Genomic DNA, 17,335 nt, shown 5'->3' with positions numbered 1-17,335 from the left:
CAGCCACCAAGCCCAGACATGCTCTGCATAGGTGTACCTGGCTCCAAGCACTGGGAACTAATTAATTTGTGAACTATAGCGTTTTGGATATAGGTGCACTATCACATTCTTGAAAAAAAACTCCTTTCATTAAAAGTGGGAGACGCATCATTCTCTACTTAAACATACAGAAGTCTCTAGGAACAAAGACAGCAAAAGGTTTAGAATCTATGACTATCTCGCCCACAGAAACAGTACACACATGGGCTGCTATTTGGTCCACAAAGACCTTTATATCCCAGGATGCTGGCTGGAATGCTGTGGATGCAGGCACAGGACTGTGGGGCAGGCAGAGAACATGTGTCGGGAGTCCACTTCCAGGTGTAGGAGGTAAGATAGGCAGGTCAGACAGGTGGAAAAATAAGAGCTAAGGCACAGGGGTGCAGAGCAGTGTGCTGGGAGGGGACAGTGTCCCCAGGCTGTCCCATCTAAAGCAACTGAATGCTAGACCATGGGGCATGTGCTTCTTCAGTGGATCCACCTACTGTCTTGGACATACTTGTGAGAAATAAAGGCTGAGTTTCTATAGCGGGCCTGGAACTCACAGAACATCACGCTGGTCTTGTGACTGTGGTGGTCCTCCCAGCTCTGCATCCTGAATTCCGAGATTATAGACATGCACTACTATACCTGGCCTCCTTCCCTATCGAAGACATGCTCATCTGGGCCTGCTGGGGAGGATGAATCAGGGGAGGATGGAGCAGAGGAGGATGGAGCTGGGGAGGATGGAGCAGAGGAGGATGGAGCTGGGGAAGATGGAGCTGGGGAGAATGGAGCTGGGGAGGATGGAGCTGGGGAGGATGGAGCTGGGGAGGATGGAGCTGGGAAGGATGGGAAGGGGAAGATGGAGCTGGGGAGGATGGGAAGGGGAAGATGGAGCTGGGAAGGATAGAACTGGGAAGGATGGAGCTGGGGAGGATGGAGCTGGGGAAGATGGAGCTGGGGAGGATGGAGCTGGGGAAGATGGAGCTGGGGAGGATGGAGCTGGGAAGGATGGGAAGGGGAAGATGGAGCTGGGGAGGATGGGAAATGGAAGATGGAGCTGGGAAGAATGGAGCAGGGCAGCTGCCCTAACCTCTTCAGCCTGGTAAAACCAGGTATCACTGACCAAGGGGCTGATAAGGAACGGAAATTTATTTTGATACTCCTGAAGACTGGGGACTCCAGCTGAGAAGCTGCTTCCTGGTTCTCCACAGCTGTCTTTTCCTGTCACCCACATGACAGGAGCAGCAGGGCAGCTCATGGGCTTCTTTTATAAGAACATAATTCTATTCACAGTGTTCAACCTCACAAACCAGCCTCCTGCCCAAGACCTCACCATGACACTGTGGAATTCAGCGTGTGAGTCGGGTAAAGGGACACAAACATTCAGACATTGGGACAGGGGAGTACATGGTAGGATGCTGGATGCTCTGGTAGTCCCTCTTGAGAAGGTAAGTGTCTGAGATTAAGGGCTGGGAACCCTTGTTGGATGTCAGCAGAGAAGTCAGCTTCAGCAAGGTCATTCGGGGTGGATCCAGCAGAAGTGAGCTCTGAGGCTACCTCAGCAGTTCAGGTGAGGACGTGAAAGCTCACTCGACAGAAGTTATTGCATCGATGCCTTAAGTTTGAGTCTGGAGTTTAAATTTTACCAGGAGACCGTGCCAATAAAATAAAGCGGCAAAAAGCTGCTCATGTCTCTTCATACAAGGGCTGGACGGTTTCCCCTGTACTTTAGAGGAAACCCAGAGGTGCACTGTCCCACTTATCCAGCCACAAGAGCTAAGAATATGCGCATGACTGGAGCTGACCAAGAACCAGGGCCAGAATACAGGAAGCCTTTCAGATCTCAGCTCAAATTTCCATTCTTCCAGGGATACTTCCCAGCCTGCCACCAGCCAATGGTCCCTGCAAAATGTTTCCATGAGGTTTGTCTAGACTGACAGGCATTCTTCCTGGGCCATCATAACCTGTCCCAGGTCAGCAGTTCTGAGAAGGCAGGACTCTGCCCACCATCACCTCACAGCTTTGCCATCCCAGAATTATGCCTAGCAGAGAGCAGGAAGTCTCCCAGAGCCTGGAGTTCTAGGCACAGTCTGGAAATCAGTGAAGGACACTCAGTAGGTGTCAAATGTATGGGGCGGAAGCCACTACACTTCAAACTTAGCTAACTGTGTGAACCGGAGTGGAAAGAGTCAATACACAACCCTTTGTGACATTAAATCTTGGTGCTAGTGGCTAGAAACAGCAAGGGAAGGTAACTCAGGGGTTGTCTCAGAGTAGTATTTAGAAGTGAGGAAGATAAGGAACAGGCTCTTTGGCAAGCACCATTATGCTTTGCTGGCCAGAGTCCAGGGCTGCAGACACTCCTGCTCCTTGACAGACATCACCAGTCGATCACAGCAACGCTCCTGATCAGTCTGTGTGGCGATTTGGAGTGTAAACTTCCCCTCACAGGCTCATGTATTTGAAGTTGATCCTCTGCTGGTGGTAATGTATGGGAAGGTTCTGGAATCTTTCAGAGGTGGAGCCTTGCTGAATGGAGTGGGTCTCTGAAGGTGACCCTTGAGGTCTTAAAGCATGGCCTCACTTCTTGTTCACCCTGCTTCCTGACCGCAGGTGCAATATGACCAGCGGCCTCCTGCTTCTGTTGTCACACACTATGGACTGTGTCTCCTTTAACGGAAGCCAAGACAGACCTTTCTTTCCTTAACTGACTTCTTGTCAGACTAGTTTGTCATGACAATGAGAAAATAGCAAGCAAACCCTGAGGCCTCCCCTGGAAGCTTCTCCATCTAGCACCAAGGGTGAAATCAATGTGGCATGCTGGGTTTAGGTGATTTGGGGGACCAAGAAGGTCAGGCACCCAAGTGAAGGTGGGGGTCTTGTTTTGCTCACATCAGTATAGAGGACATGCAATCTCTTTAATCAGCCCAAATGGGGTGTCTTTCTCTCATTGACTTTCTGAGCTCCCTGTACTATCTCTCACTTGCTCTGAAGCCCCGTACAGAACAGCTTGCTCCGTGCTGGGCACACTTCTCAGCTGAGCTACAGTGATAGCTGGGCTCCCAGAAAGACCTACGAGGCTGCAGCATTAAAAAGAGCCAGGGAAACTCAAACTTTTCCACACTGTTGGGGAGGATTCTGGAATGACTCTGTCATCCTGTCAGGAAGGTGAGGTTGGCATTTGCTGAGGTCTTTCGTCTTCTTCTCTAAGGTGATGTGAACCCAACCCAAGGGTATCTGGATGAAGCTGAAAGCCCGGGGAAGCGTCTTGAGGGCAAGGACCAACGGTTTGGAAAACACTTCCTTTGACTCCTGCAGAGCACATAGCTATCCAAGCTGCAGGCTTGCAGCCTGACCAGGGCACCATGCATATCATCCCCTCTGAAAAACGCATACATTATTTCTACATTTCAAGGCTTACAGAGTCAAACACGCTCTGAATGGACCAGTCCTACTCAATGATGCCAATTGTTTAGAAATGCAGCAATGCAAAAACAGTCTGGGAATCAGAAGGAGGGCTGAGAAAAAAAGAGTCAGATACGGTGGCTCAGCACTAGGGGCGTTAAGGCAGAAGGTTTGCCAGGAGTTCACTTTTTGGCTTTGACTTTATAGTACATAGTGAATTCCAAGTTAGTTTGGGCTTAGGAACCAAACCTTGTCTCAAAACTAAACAAGCAGAACAACGGCAAAACTGACCTCAAAAACAAAACAAACAAAAAAGAATGGAAAAAACAAAACAGCAAAACCAAAAAAAGAAAGGTAAAGATGAGCCCCTTCCAGCCAAACAGATGCCATGAGATCCCAGGTTAGACCCGCTGACCTAACAGCATGGTATTACATCCCAGGTTAGACCCACTGACCTAACAGCAGGGAATCCTCCAGTTCCTCTCCCAGAGTTTACTTACTCCAATTTAGCAAACAATTTAAATGAGCTCAGGCATGTTTCAGGTGCAGAGGACAGCACATTAGGAAATGCACAAGTAAGGATGTGGAGATTGCTGACAGCATAAAGTACCAGCTGGGAGGAAGCTCATGCAAAGAAAAACCACATCAAGCCGTTCTATCAAGCCCAGAGGTTACTAGTTTGTAGATACTGAACAAAAAGCCAGAATCCCCAAACCGTGAAAGCCCAGCCTCCGAACGCCTCCTGAGAAAGAATGGTGAGACTCTGTCAGGACGCTGAGCCGCTCGCAGAAGACGTTTCTGTCAAGCTACGCCCACTTGAAAGGAGCGCTCATTTCAGAATACTTTAAATGCAGCGTGGCATGCATTTTATGCTTTAGAAACCAAAGAAGTAAGCGTTGGGACAACAGGACAGTTTATATGTATGATTGTCCCTCTGGTGGTGGTGTTGAAACTCGGGTCCCTACAGACTGCATGGTATGGGGTGACCTTAGAGGTTTGGACAAAGGCATGGAAAGACTCCTGCATCAAGGTGTTTTCCAATGCTAGGAATTTATTCCAAAGGCAGAGACCAACTCTGAAAGTGACTAAAGAATACAGGAATGCCAGGTTCAGCTTAACCCGCCTTTCTCATTGACACCAGGTGAGCTCACTCAGGGACCACACAGTCTACTACAGACACCATAGGTGGCGCTCCTTTTTTTTTTTTTTTTAATGGCCACACCTGGAAAATTCAAAGACAGGCGTATCTGTGTCACACACCCATGAGGAATGAAGGGAGATAGCAAATGCTTGGGTGGAAGTCAAGCAGGAAGTCTTTGGGTCGGCCATATGGTGGTTTTAGGGTTTCTGACCCTTCATTTGCCGACATTCGATATAAACTCTTGTAGAATGTGACAGTTGAAAGAAATAAATTTGATAAACACTTTGGAGTCAGACTGGTAGGAATTCTAACTCTGGCCTTGGCTCTTATCTAGACGTTCAACCTCAGCCTTGTATCACGTGACTAAGCCTCAGCGCCTTATCTGAGAAATGGGAGTAGTCATAAAACTCGCTTGATCAAATTTACCGTGAAGATTAAATAAGGCAGTTTAATGGAACCCTTGAACGGGTCTGGCATACAGAAAATACTAAACAGATGGTGGTTATTACTATAAAACTGATTTGGTTACGGTACCCCTGCCAGGAAGAGGTAGAATGCATTCTAGGAAACAAGTCTCAGATTCCTCCATCAAAGGTCACATGCCTCACCGCACCATCACCAAAATGGCTCACTTCAGCCACCGGCATGGTGGGAGGTCCTGAGAGAACCAAAGCCCAGTCTCTGTTTTCTACCTCCTTTTCCCCTAGAGGTGCCCAGCAAGGGAACCTTTATGAGAGCAACAGCAAGGGTCTCACCGAATCAGCCCATTGGCTCGGGAGCTCATTCTCTCCTGCATAGGACATCCAGGCCTGGCTCCTGTAGGAGGAGGGAGGTGTTGGGATGAAGTAGCCGGTGAAGCCAGGTCTGTTGGCAGCCGGGATGGCAAACACCGCTGGCACTGTGTTACCTGCACAGAGGAAGTGGGTGGGAGGTCAGAAGAGGCTGGACTCTGGATCCAGACCCCTACCCGCAAGAGCCAGATAAACCCCATTTCACAGAGTACCAGGCTGCCTGCTGGCCATGAATTCTCAGCGAATCAGGCCTGAGTGAGGTGCATGTTCTTGGCTATAATATCGAAGCACCTCCATAAGGGCAGGGAGGCCCTGGGAACACAGACACCATCCAATCTAGAGCAGCGCCTGCTGCAGTGGCTGAAACTCTAGGTAATGTATCAGTGAAGAGGGCAGCTGAGGTAGAAAGCACCTGGCTCCCCTTAGTGGATCTCTTCCAAGGCCCCTGTGACTGCCAAGGGAGGCAGGTGGTGCCCTACTCAGGGTATCTGGCATGGAGGTCAAGTGGGGCTAAGATCCAAGCTGTGTTCTCTTTGTAGGGGTGGGCACCACATCCACCTTTTTCTACATCTTGAGAAGCTTCCTGGGCTAGCGGTGCCTCAATTTCCCCACTGTCCTAAAGAGGGAGTAGAGTCCAGCTGGCACCCTTCCCACTGAGTCTGCATGGACTCTAGCTCAGGAAGCTGGGAATCTAGGGAGGACTCTGACATTGGTCCATGCTAGGGGACGCAGGGGAAAAGGTCATTGGGGAGGCAGTAGGAAACCTTGTTCTGCAGCCCCAGCCCCCATCACCTGCCTAGTCAATATGGCAGACATCATCAGTTGTGGCTCAGACCAGCTTCCTCGGCTTTGAAGGTCCAACTCCTCATATAGAGACCCCATCCTCTCCCTCATCCTACCTAACAGCCTTGATCTGTCCAGAGGATGGGCACCTTGGGTACAGGTACTTTCTTCCCACAAGGGCATGTGGTTTTAAAGATTTTTAAAAATGGAATCAAAAGGAATGATTTCACCAGAGGAATTCCTAGAAACCACAAATGGTTTAGTAAGTGTTGGCAAGAGGTGCTGGCAGGTTTAACCATAAAGGTATGCCATGAATACAATAAAAATTCAACCAGACCACACACAAACGAGGGCGTGTGCAAACCTCCAGTTCCATTTTTGTCATTTTCAGTTTGATACAAAACTTGAAATGACTCCTATATCTACCAGAGAAATGGACTGTTGCAGGTCACGTCACAGGACACCCGCAAGGCGGTGGAAATGAGTGGCTAGCCTGTGCTCATAGCGCCATCTGGAGAAATACCTCAAACAATGTTAAGAAATAGCCAAAAAGGAATGTGTTGTAAGTGATTTATGCACATTTAAAATGTATATAGCATTAGCATATACTTTTAAATAGGAACACAGCACAACACAGGTCTAAACCCCATGACCTGAGGACCATGGCCACCTTGGGGAAGGATGGCTGGCTATATACGTCATGCTGTGAAGGTAAAATAAACAGAAACCTGAAATATGACAAGATATTAGCAAAACTTTGACTTTAGCATAACTAGGCATTTTGTGTGGTTTCAGCGTTTTTTTTTTGTTTTGTTTTTTTTTTTAAGAACCAGCAGCTCCTCTGACCGTTACTAGCGAAGTCAGAGGACCCAGACATATGGTGGCTCTGGTTCCCGACAGTGGCAGTTTGTGTGGACCGGGGAAGCCTCAGCACAGGGAACAGGGTTTTTCTCCTCTGGCTCACCTGAGTAATTCAAAGCCGACTGATCCAACTGCGTCACCGACACGGGTCCTCTGGACACCTGGGCAAACGAGGCACTGTCATGCAACTGGGCGGGCTCGGGTCCTGTGGACTCCGCCATTCGGTTCTTGCTGCCGATATCTGAGGTGGACCTGGGCAGGGCAGAGGGACTGTGTAACGTGAGCATGCCTCAGGCACCAAGAAGTCATATTACATTTCAAGGTGGCCTGATGTCATCAAGACCCCATTCTCCTGAGGTCCTGGGATAGATTTGCCACCAATAGCAACAGGACTGCTGGTGCGGTGACATCTGCATGGCGGGAGGCACCCAGACCTGCAGCAGTGGGGTCAGTTTGGTTTTGTTTTTCCATTTGAGGTTATCTCTCTAAGGATGGCTCTGGGTGGTAGAATATTTAATTTCCATGTAAAAGCAACAAGGCCCAGTTGGGTAGATCTAGGAGGAGATGACATCAGCAGCAGCCAATGAGACTGACAACTTTACCTCTCAACTGCATTCCTGGTCTAATGCTATGGGTCTCCATGAAGGCGAGTGACAGCCTCGTGTGGGTGGGGATGGCAGATGGCGCAGAGTGGGGGGTGGGGATTGGCAGAAGAAATGGACAGATGACGGCTATCAGCAGACCTGCCGCGAAGATCTGATCTGAGCGGGTACACACAGGAATAGCTCAGAACCCCCCTGCACTTCCTTAGAGAGGCTAGGAAGATCCGACAACATGCAGGGTGGGAGGTGGGGTGGGGTGGTGGTCAGTGTGGGCTCTCCCTTTCTCATCCTGCCTTCCCTGCCCCGAAGCTCTGCCTCAGGTGACCCTTTCCAGGAACTTGTGGATCTTTCCCTATACACTCTGCTGAGAGCCTTTCTGAGGAATCTTAGAGAGTTTACATCAGGGGCCCAAGGGGCAAGGTGATCTGTGTGGCAGATTAGGCAATGGACCCTTGGTCAGCTTCTTAGCACCCCGTCCTGGACAGCACTGGCCTCAAGGGGTGTTGTCAAGCCGGCTGGATGTTGAACCATCAGAACTGGAAACACTGTCTTCTCTAGGGAAACTCACTTTCATGTTTTTAAGCATCTTTACAAAGCTAAGCCTGTGGCCCACAGACAAGTATGTTGAGGGAGGCTGTGGAGCAGCGCCGGAGCAGTGACCCACGCATTCCCCAGGGTTATCCCCAGCCTTCCCCAGAGCTCCTGGTTTTCCTGTCTCCTGTCCCACTTTCTTAAGGACCTGGGCTGGCTGTGTTAGCACGAAGAGCCTGGTTAACAACTAACTCATGCTGAGATGCATGAGTTCTGCCTCTCTGAAAAGTCAAGTTTGGGAGTGGGTAGCCCAGACGGGCTATCCCTGGCCCCTGAGACACTGCCCTATAAGTAACAAGGGGGCTCTGGGTTGTGAGCACAGGATGAGGCAGCCATGCTTCTCATTTCCATGTCAGGAAATGGGCAATCAAGGTACAGGGCAATTGACCTGGGGCGATTTTTGATTGTGGGGTCGCAGGGGCTTTCTGTTTAGAAAGACATGCTGGGGTCTCCACTTCCCTCATGATACTCCTGTGCCCGGCCACAGGGAATACACCTTAAACTGGGGGCAGGGAATGGAGAGAGCTTCCCAGGACAACTGTCCAAAGGACTAGACAGTCCGGGGAATCAAATCTTTCCCAAAAGTCTCAAACAAAGTCAAGAACGGAATGCGTTACCGCCTGAGGGAAGCCACAGCCACAGGGCCTGTCCTGGGAGGTACCGGTGGCGGGGGAGAGCCCATGACCATTTCAGGAAGCTGGGAAAACCTGTAAGCCTGTGGAGAGAAAAGCAAATTAGAGGGAGCTGTTAAAGCCAGTATCACTCATACACAGCTGCTTCTTTAGGGAGGAGGCCCAATTCCAGGGGCCAGACTCTCAGTTCTTCCTCACACGCCTTCTCTAGATCTGCCTTAATGCAGTCCCCAGTCTCGTCTCTCTGAGGCTCTCTGGTTTGCTTGGCCCCCTGAAGTCTCAGAACCCTTCAGTAGCCTTAGAACACACCCTCCTCCCTGGGGCGCTGGCAAACGCTGCTCCTTCTTCCTGGTAGGATTTTCTCCTGGTTCTGCCCATAGCTCCTTCCTTCATGCCATTCATCCTGTCCCATACTCCCCTTTTCTCTGTCTAAGAAAATGAGTGCTTTTTGGCTAAATTATATGGCTGCTTGCTTATTTATTATCTGCCGCCAGCTAGACTGTAATCTGTGGCATTAAGGGCCAGGTTTTGTTGTCAGTAATATCACACCCGGAATAGTGCATAGCAGAAGATCAATAATGTCAGACACAAAGAAAAAAATGAATGAATCATTGGGGGCAGTTTCCTTTGTCGCGGAATCCTGGTTTAATGTGGAAAAGGAATGGATTTGGGGGCAGGAGAAGCTGATGAACAGACTTTAAACTCCTAGGTAAGTCTGGTGACCTCTGTGGACTTCAGAGTCCTCTTCTGAAGTGGACACATCAATGCTTTGCTCAGGGGGGTCCTGAGAAGACAGGCAAGGCCCTGTGTGTGCACGGGCTTTGCAACCCAAGCAAAGACTTTAGTCAACATACGAGGGGATAAAAGAAAGACAGGATCAGAGAGGCCTCTGCCTACTACTCTGCCAAAGCCTACTATAGCGAGAGAAAAATTTAGAGATGCCCTTGGCGTAGACAAAGCTCAGCGAGTCTTTTTGGGCTTGTGCGCTTGCCTGTCGGATTCTCAAAGAACAGGATGGCAGCCTTTAAACCCCAAAGCATCAGCACATGCTGCAGCAAGGGGACTCCACAGAGCTGAAGAGGTCCCCGCCCCCAGCTAGCCTTACAGCACACAGCACCCCTGTCGGGGCTACCCCATGGAATAGCAGTGAGGCCTCAGAGAAAGCACACATTTTTAATATTCCAGGAAAACTGTGAGGTGTAGGGAAATTTCTAAGGACAACTCTGGTACCCCTTCCTCCCTTGCATTTCAGCAAAACTAAAACAAAACTGTGAGCTGACACCAGAGGTGGAAACAGAGAGCAGGAAGCAAATGCAAAAGAAGACAAGCTGGGCAGCCCGTGCCGACTGTGAGATCAGGCTTCAGCATAGGGGGTGTGGTTGAGGTGTGCACGTGCCCGGCAAGCCTGGCCTCTCCTCAGAGGGTGGCTGGTGAGGTTCCAAGGAAACACCTGGAAATTCTCTTCAGAGTGGGGTATATCTAAAGTGGGCTCAGAGGATTAGTACAATTAAAAATTAGTTAGGAGCTATACTACTAACAAGAGCTTATGGAACATACCAGAGGGAAGAATGAGAGTCAGTACCAAGGACACAGACACAGACTTTTAAAGACTTCCAGGCTTCAATTGTCCAGACATAAAACAAACAAACAAACAAAAAAATTAACTCGTAAGAAATGCTTTTGAAGAGATAAATGACCAGGGCTGATGGATCAGTGATTAGGAGCATACACTGTTCTTCCACAGGACCCAAGTTTAGTTCCCAGCAGCCACATCAGACAGCTCACAACTGCCTAAAACCTCAGCGCCAACACCTTTTTCTGGTCCTGTGGGAATGACACTCACATGTACAAAAACCCACATTCTCACATAGCACATATCACATACTTTAAAATAAATACACATTTTTTAAAGAAGTATTAACTGCTCCATTTGGGGTGCCATCAGGAATGCTATATCATACTCCGAACGACAACTTGAAATAACGCATGCATTCAGAATTGATGAAGAGAGAATTAAGAAACTTAGAAACAGAGCTGAGGAACTTAGTAAAAATGAGTTTTAAAAAAAGGAAGTTGAAAATATAAAAAGAAGAGATGCAGAGTCGGGGGATGGACAGGTCTGACATTGGCATCTGGATGCTAAAGGGCAGAAGCGCAGAAAGATGCTGAGCATCTTCCTACACGCACTCCACTTTATCCTTGTAGGCAGGTATGCAGCGTCTCCCACCTTATGCAGCAAGTGCCCCATCCACCAAGCCATCTTCACATATATATGAAACTATTTTGTCAGACATGAAACAAGTCCTTGAAAGCAGTGTGCCCAATTGAAACTGGGGAGAGAATGGCTTGGTAAATTTGGCCCTTGCCTTATTTCATGATGGTTTCCTGCGGAGCTCCCTGAACTCTGAGTTTTGCAGACAGGTTGAAAACCATTGTCCTGCATGTCATCCCAGCTGTACCTTCTCATTTCTTAGTAATTCAACAAGTGAACGGCTCCTTTCACAAAATAAAGGGGTTCACAACCCCTCTGTCTCTTCTGGCCTCTGATGCTATTCAGCAAAGGATCCAGATGTCTATTTTTATCTCTGGTTCTTGGAAGGCTTATTCTGTACTGAACACAGTTTGCTCGCCAAGAATAAGTTTTCTATGCTTCTCTAAGAGTAAACCACTAGAAGATTTGATAAAAAGTTCAGAACTTTTGTTGAGCATTGAGGACGTCACCTTTATTAGTAAGCTTTTTCCGCCATAAAGCGCACCTATGCTGGACAGCAGACCCCCACTCTTGGGCTATGTCTTTGGAACTTAGCAGCAGAGATGACCATTGCCATGTGTGAATGAGCTGAGAATCATCCTGCATTTCCTTCTATGTTAGCTCCAGAGGCTCTAAGCTCCCCCTTCTTGCAACCCAGCTCCCTTTCTGTGTCCATTCCTGTCTCACCCTGTGGGATGAGGATCTAAATCCCATCGAGATGGGGGGTAATTTGAAAAATAAGACTTGTGTGCACCTCTAGGAAAGCTTAGGAACCTGAAATCTTCCTCTCCCCATGCATGATGAGGAGTCAGAGAATGAGGGAGCCAGATGCAAGGCCTTTAACAGTCCTGTAGGGATAGGTGAGGAAGCTTCTGGAGACGGGGAGGGGGACAGGCATGGGTAAGAGTAAGCATGAGAACAGGAGGATGGGAACAAGAAGAAGGGGAAAGGGAAGGCGAGACAGTTACCACACAACAAGCAAAGGAAGGGAGGAAAAGAGGGAGGGGTCTGGTAAGGATTTCTCCTCAGTGGATAAAGGCACCAATGTCCTCTTAGAGATTAACACCAGGAGAAAATGGTAGGGCACACATTTTCAGGGATGCCATGCAGGGCATTAGGAAAAATGGGAGCAGAAACCGCAGCCTTCTCCCCAACTCCCTCTACAGTTTTGCATCGTGCTGGTTCCCAGAAGCCAGCAGGAGCCTGAGCTGACTGAGCTGATGATGGAGGAACAAATCTGATTTTCCTATAACAGCCCCCCAAACCACCCAGTGAGTATTATGGTTTCATTATTGACATTTCTTTGTAGGCTCATGTGGTACATATTAGTCAACAACTGGTGAGATCACCAATTGGGGTGAGGTTATAAAACATTTAGGAGGCAGGGCTTTGTAGGCAGCATTTCTCTCTCCTGCCAGCCAGCTCCCAAATAAACACATAGAGATTTATTATTAATTATAAACGCTTGGCCAATAGCTTAGGATTTTTACTAATTAGCTCTTACATGGTAAATTAACCCGTATTTCTTATCTGCACTCTACCATGTGGTGGTATGTTTTTTCAGTACAGCATGTTCACCTTGCTTCTCTCTACATCTCCTCATGACTCCACCCTTTTCATCCCCATGTTCTCTTTCTCTCTGTCCACAAGTCCCATCTAACCTCTTCCTGTGTAGCTATTGGCCATTAGCTCTTTATTAAACCAACGAGACAATCCATCTTCACAGTGTACAAAAAGACTATTCCATAACAGGGTTCAGCTGAAGGAAGTAGGGTGCTGGGAGTGGGTCCTTGGGTATATCTTATCCCTAGTCCTCTTTTTTCCCCTCAAAACATGGGCCAAACCCTCTGAAGCCATGAGCTAGATCCAGTTTTCTTTCTTTAGGTCATTTACTCAGACATATTTTGTCATAGTGGTGTGGCCATAACTAATACAGTGGGGGGAAGGGCTAGGCATTCTCTGAATTTCTCTCTTTTTTCCTATGTAACAACCTTCCCATAGATCCAGTGACTAGTGACTTTCCTAAGTTTAGTGGAGCATGCTTTTGTCAGATACCAAGAGCTCTAGTTTTCAGGGGCATTTTTCAGGGAATGGCAATGAACAGCCTTCTGCTCACCCAGTCAGGCCAGTAAGGCACAATGGCCTGCCTTCAAGAATCCCGAGAGCTGCGCAATGCATGTCAACAGTGACAGGCTCATCACCTGCAATTACTCACCCACCGGGCCAGGTGGAAGAGCAAGACAGATTCAAATGTTATTTGGAGAAATAGAAGCAATGTGATAGATTGTGAGTTCAGGCACTGTGGTGACCATAAACATGCCTGATCTGTTGGCATGGTTTATTATTAAAGGTTTGGGGGATGACTCTTCTGTTTGGAAGGGGGAAGGAAGAACACAGACTTGTCAAACCCCAACTTCACCCCCATAGAGATGCCTCCCTTACTAGGCCAATAAGAGGAATAGAAAAGGCTCCCCAAAACTGAGTCGTCTTCCTTATGACTTCCAACGGTATAGATATTTGCATTTCCATTAGAGCTGAGAGGACATCTCTATACTTCACATTAGTCAGGGGATGTTACGTTAGCGTCAGTGTCAGACAGTGATAGGTTCTAACCCACTTCTGCCATCAAGAGCCATTCAGTTGGCCCCTGGATCTATGTATTCCACAGTTGGGGATTCAAATAACTGAAGATAGAATGTACTCAAAAAGAAAACAGAGTCTACACTGAGCACATACAGAGTTTTCTTATTAATTATTCCCCAAACAATATAGATGACAGCTATTCACATACTGTCAGGTTATGTCATGCCTGCCATTCTAAATAACCTCGGGACGACATAGGGGCACATGAGTAGGTGACATATGCAAACAAGGCCTCTGAGGGAATTGAGTACTGAGGGGTTTTGCTGCTTTTTGAGGGGTCTTGAACCTGTTCCCTGTAGACATCAAGGGTGACTGTGAGAAACTTAGATAAGTTTTTTCATTTTTCCAAATCTGTTTTCTAACTGAGTACTAGGGCTAGTGACAGCAATATGACAGGAGGGTTGACAGATTAGGATAGATCTACATAGCACTTACATCAGTATGCAGCCAACAACGGGAACTAATAGACAGCAAGTGTCCTTATTAGCAGTACCGTTGGTTCTTCTCTAGAGTCCAGTGGGGAAGATGTTTCGAGCCTAACGCCTTTTTAAGAATCCTTACACTCTTGCCAGCTGGGAAGTTGTAGGTTATCTTCACTCTATTTGGCATAGACCCATTATGGCTGCTAACAAAATTGGATTGGTCATTAGGTGTCAAATTCAATTTCTTTGTAGATTCAAGAGGTAAAAGATGAGCAAAACTTCATAAACTGCTCAGTAGAAGTCCCAAGATGCCAGAAGTAACCTTTCCCATGATGTAAATCCCACGAGGCTGGTCCTGGCACATTAAAAACACAAGCTCCCAATTATCCCTCCAGCAGAGTTTGGAGCACTTTCTTTCTTTTCTTAAGACAAAAAGTAGTCATAGTTATCTTGCTGCCTTTTCTGCTGATTTTCACATTATCATAGCACAGGGACCTCTGCAAGACCTTGGGTTCAGCAGCATCATCTCCACTGGGTATTGTTGGCTATTTTCTCCTTTCCTGGAGACAAGAGTCTCCTGTGCACTTGGTGGAGAAGGAAACCTTGTTGATGAGTGGATGTTCTTTAGTATGTTCTGGTTTGATGGTTTGCCCTGAGGTAGGGTTATACCTCAGACCTTTCCCCTATGAAGCACCCCCATTTTCTGATCCATGTATCCTGTTCAGCATAATTGCCAGCTCCCAATTACAACAAACAGATTCCTGAGTGTTCACACGTCTCAACACGCTTTTAAAAAGCTTTATTGAACTGAGGTGTAAGGGCTATGGCAACAGCTCGCTTGTCTCTGAATGGAAGACCTTTCTCGGTCACCTAAGGTTTTCTTTCTGAAACCCAGAGCTCTCATGGGTTCCTAGAATCAGCCTCCAGCCAGAGGTACCTAGTGGCTCCTGAGACTTGTCACCAAACAAAAGCAATGTTTCCTTGGGACCCTGAGGTGGGGCATCAAGTGCATGTCCTAAAAGAAGCTTGACAGAGCAGGAGAAGGAGATGTGGTTTCAGAACGGACAGGGATATAGTCAGTAGGCCCAGCAAAAACACAAGAACTAGTTTGATAATAATGAGCACAGTCTGTCAAATAAGTTGATGTGCTTGGCACCATGCCAAGAAGTCTGCTGCTTATCAAGGTCTAGGGTGTTTGCTAGGCACCAATACTGTATGAGTCATTTAGCAGGAGTTAACAGACCCCTTATCACCACCACTGTATGCACCTCTGATTCTCAAAACAGGTCCCTGAGATCATCAGGTTGAGAGCACCATTCCACTTTGGGCTAGGGGTCAAGTTTAGGGATCCTCATACAGAGACTGGAAACTATGAGTCAATGAGACTGAAGTTGGTGGTAATAGACACTGGATATGAGTGGCCTTTCCCAGAGGGCAACCCCCTAGGAGAGGTGTATAAATGTGTTTAGACTGGGGTATTTTGTAGCTTTCGGGGAGGAAATTCCCTCCCCGAATGGGACAGGGGCCAATTTAATGTGCATTATCAGAACACTGTGATCTTGGAAACTGTAACATGGATGATGATGTGGGAAAGCATTTTATGTATGTATGTATGCATGCATGCATGTATGTATATGCATGTATGTGTATGTATGTGTATGTATGTGTGTGTATGTGTATATATGCATGCATGCATGTATATATGTGTATGTATGTATTCATTGTTTTTACAAGACACGGTTTCTCTGTGTATCTCTGGCTGTCCTGGAACTAGCTCTGCAGACCAGGCTGGCCTTGAACTCACAGAGATCCTCCTGCCTCTGCCTCCCAAGTGCAGGGATTAAAGGTGTGCATCACCACACCCTGCTGGGAAAGCATTTTATAATGGTAAATATGTAAATCTGAGAGAGACTTTCCCTTCTATTCAGATCCAGGCCTTTGGGAATGTGATTGGAGTGGCTTTAGAGCTGTTGACATGTTTTAGGAATGCAGAGCTTCTAAAGTCTTCTGATGGCAATGACAAGTTTAGATGCTTTAGACCTAGGCGTTGCTCCAACGTATATTGTATCTTTTAAATTATGTTAAGAAGACATATGAGAGGCTAGGAAAACCACAGAAAGGAGCTCAACATCGCTAATCTTTAGAGAAGTACAGACAAAGCTGTAATAGACCCACCTCAAACTCATTAGGGCGCCTACTATCAAGAGAACCAAAATTAACAAACATTGGTGAGATGTGAAGAAATCAGAAATTCATGTTAGAGCCAGGCGGTGGTGGTACACCCCTTTAATCCCAGCACGTGGGAGGCAGAGGCAGGTGGATCTCTGTGAGTTTAAGGTCAGACTGGTCTACAAGAACTAGTTCCAGGACAGGCTCCAAAGTTACAGAGAAACCCTGTCTCAAAAAACAAACACAAAACAAATAAACAATCCCCCTCCCCCGAAAAGAAATTAATTGTTGGACAGAATGATAAATGGTACAACCATAGTGGAAAACAGTGCCAGCACAAAATAAAATTTCATGTGATCCAGAACCCTTACTAGTGGTAGATAGATGGCCAACAGAATGAAAGCAAGAACCAGAGGAGATATTTGTACCCGTGTGAGTATCAGCACAACTGACTGTGGCCCAAAGGTGAAGACAACGCAAGTCCGTACACATTGGCAGACAAACAGATACCACGTGGTACGTACATTTTAGTACTACTCAGCTTTAACATTTAGGAAAGGTCTTTGGATGCATGCTACATGGATTAAACATGACAGCTATGCTAAGTGAAAATATACCAATTATATAAAGACAAATATTATGTATGAAGTACATAAAGTAGCCAATTTTACAGACAGAGGTCCGCGGTGTTTTCCAGGGCAGGGGAGAGAAGGGAGTCATCTTTTAATGAGTATAGAGTATCATGTTGGCAAGATGAAGAGTCCTAGAGACAGTCGCACAAGATATGAATATGTGAATATCACCAAACTGTTGCTTTAAAATGGCTAATATACTGAGTGTTGGGGGTTGGAGAGATGACTCAGAGGTTAAGAGCATGCTCTTTTGGAAGGCCAGGGTTACATTCCTAGCATCCACACAGCATCTCACAAATGTTTATACCTTAAGAGTCCGGAGGACTGGACACCCTCTTCTATAAACTAGGAATAAAACTGTCCTTCACTTGTCTCAGAGGTTCATTGT

The 17,335-nt window shown here is 47.2% G+C and overlaps 1 protein-coding gene across 1 annotated transcript in view; it reads right to left on the bottom strand.

Annotated features, from left to right (window-relative positions):
• The window catches only part of Kiaa1549l (KIAA1549 like), a 267,271-nt gene that overhangs the window by 2,527 nt on the left and 247,409 nt on the right, over positions 1-17,335 (bottom strand). Inside the window, exons 18-20 of the mRNA XM_038331879.2 lie at positions 8,816-8,913; positions 7,109-7,257; positions 5,326-5,477 (exon numbers count right to left, since the gene is read on the bottom strand). Coding sequence (XP_038187807.1) covers positions 5,326-5,477; positions 7,109-7,257; positions 8,816-8,913 — 399 coding nt within the window. The remainder of the gene's footprint in view (positions 1-5,325; positions 5,478-7,108; positions 7,258-8,815; positions 8,914-17,335) is intronic.

Source organism: Arvicola amphibius, chromosome 5 (genome assembly GCF_903992535.2).
Source record: "Arvicola amphibius chromosome 5, mArvAmp1.2, whole genome shotgun sequence".
Taxonomy (NCBI): Eukaryota; Metazoa; Chordata; class Mammalia; order Rodentia; family Cricetidae; genus Arvicola; species Arvicola amphibius.
This window is presented reverse-complemented; position numbering and strand designations above follow the sequence as displayed.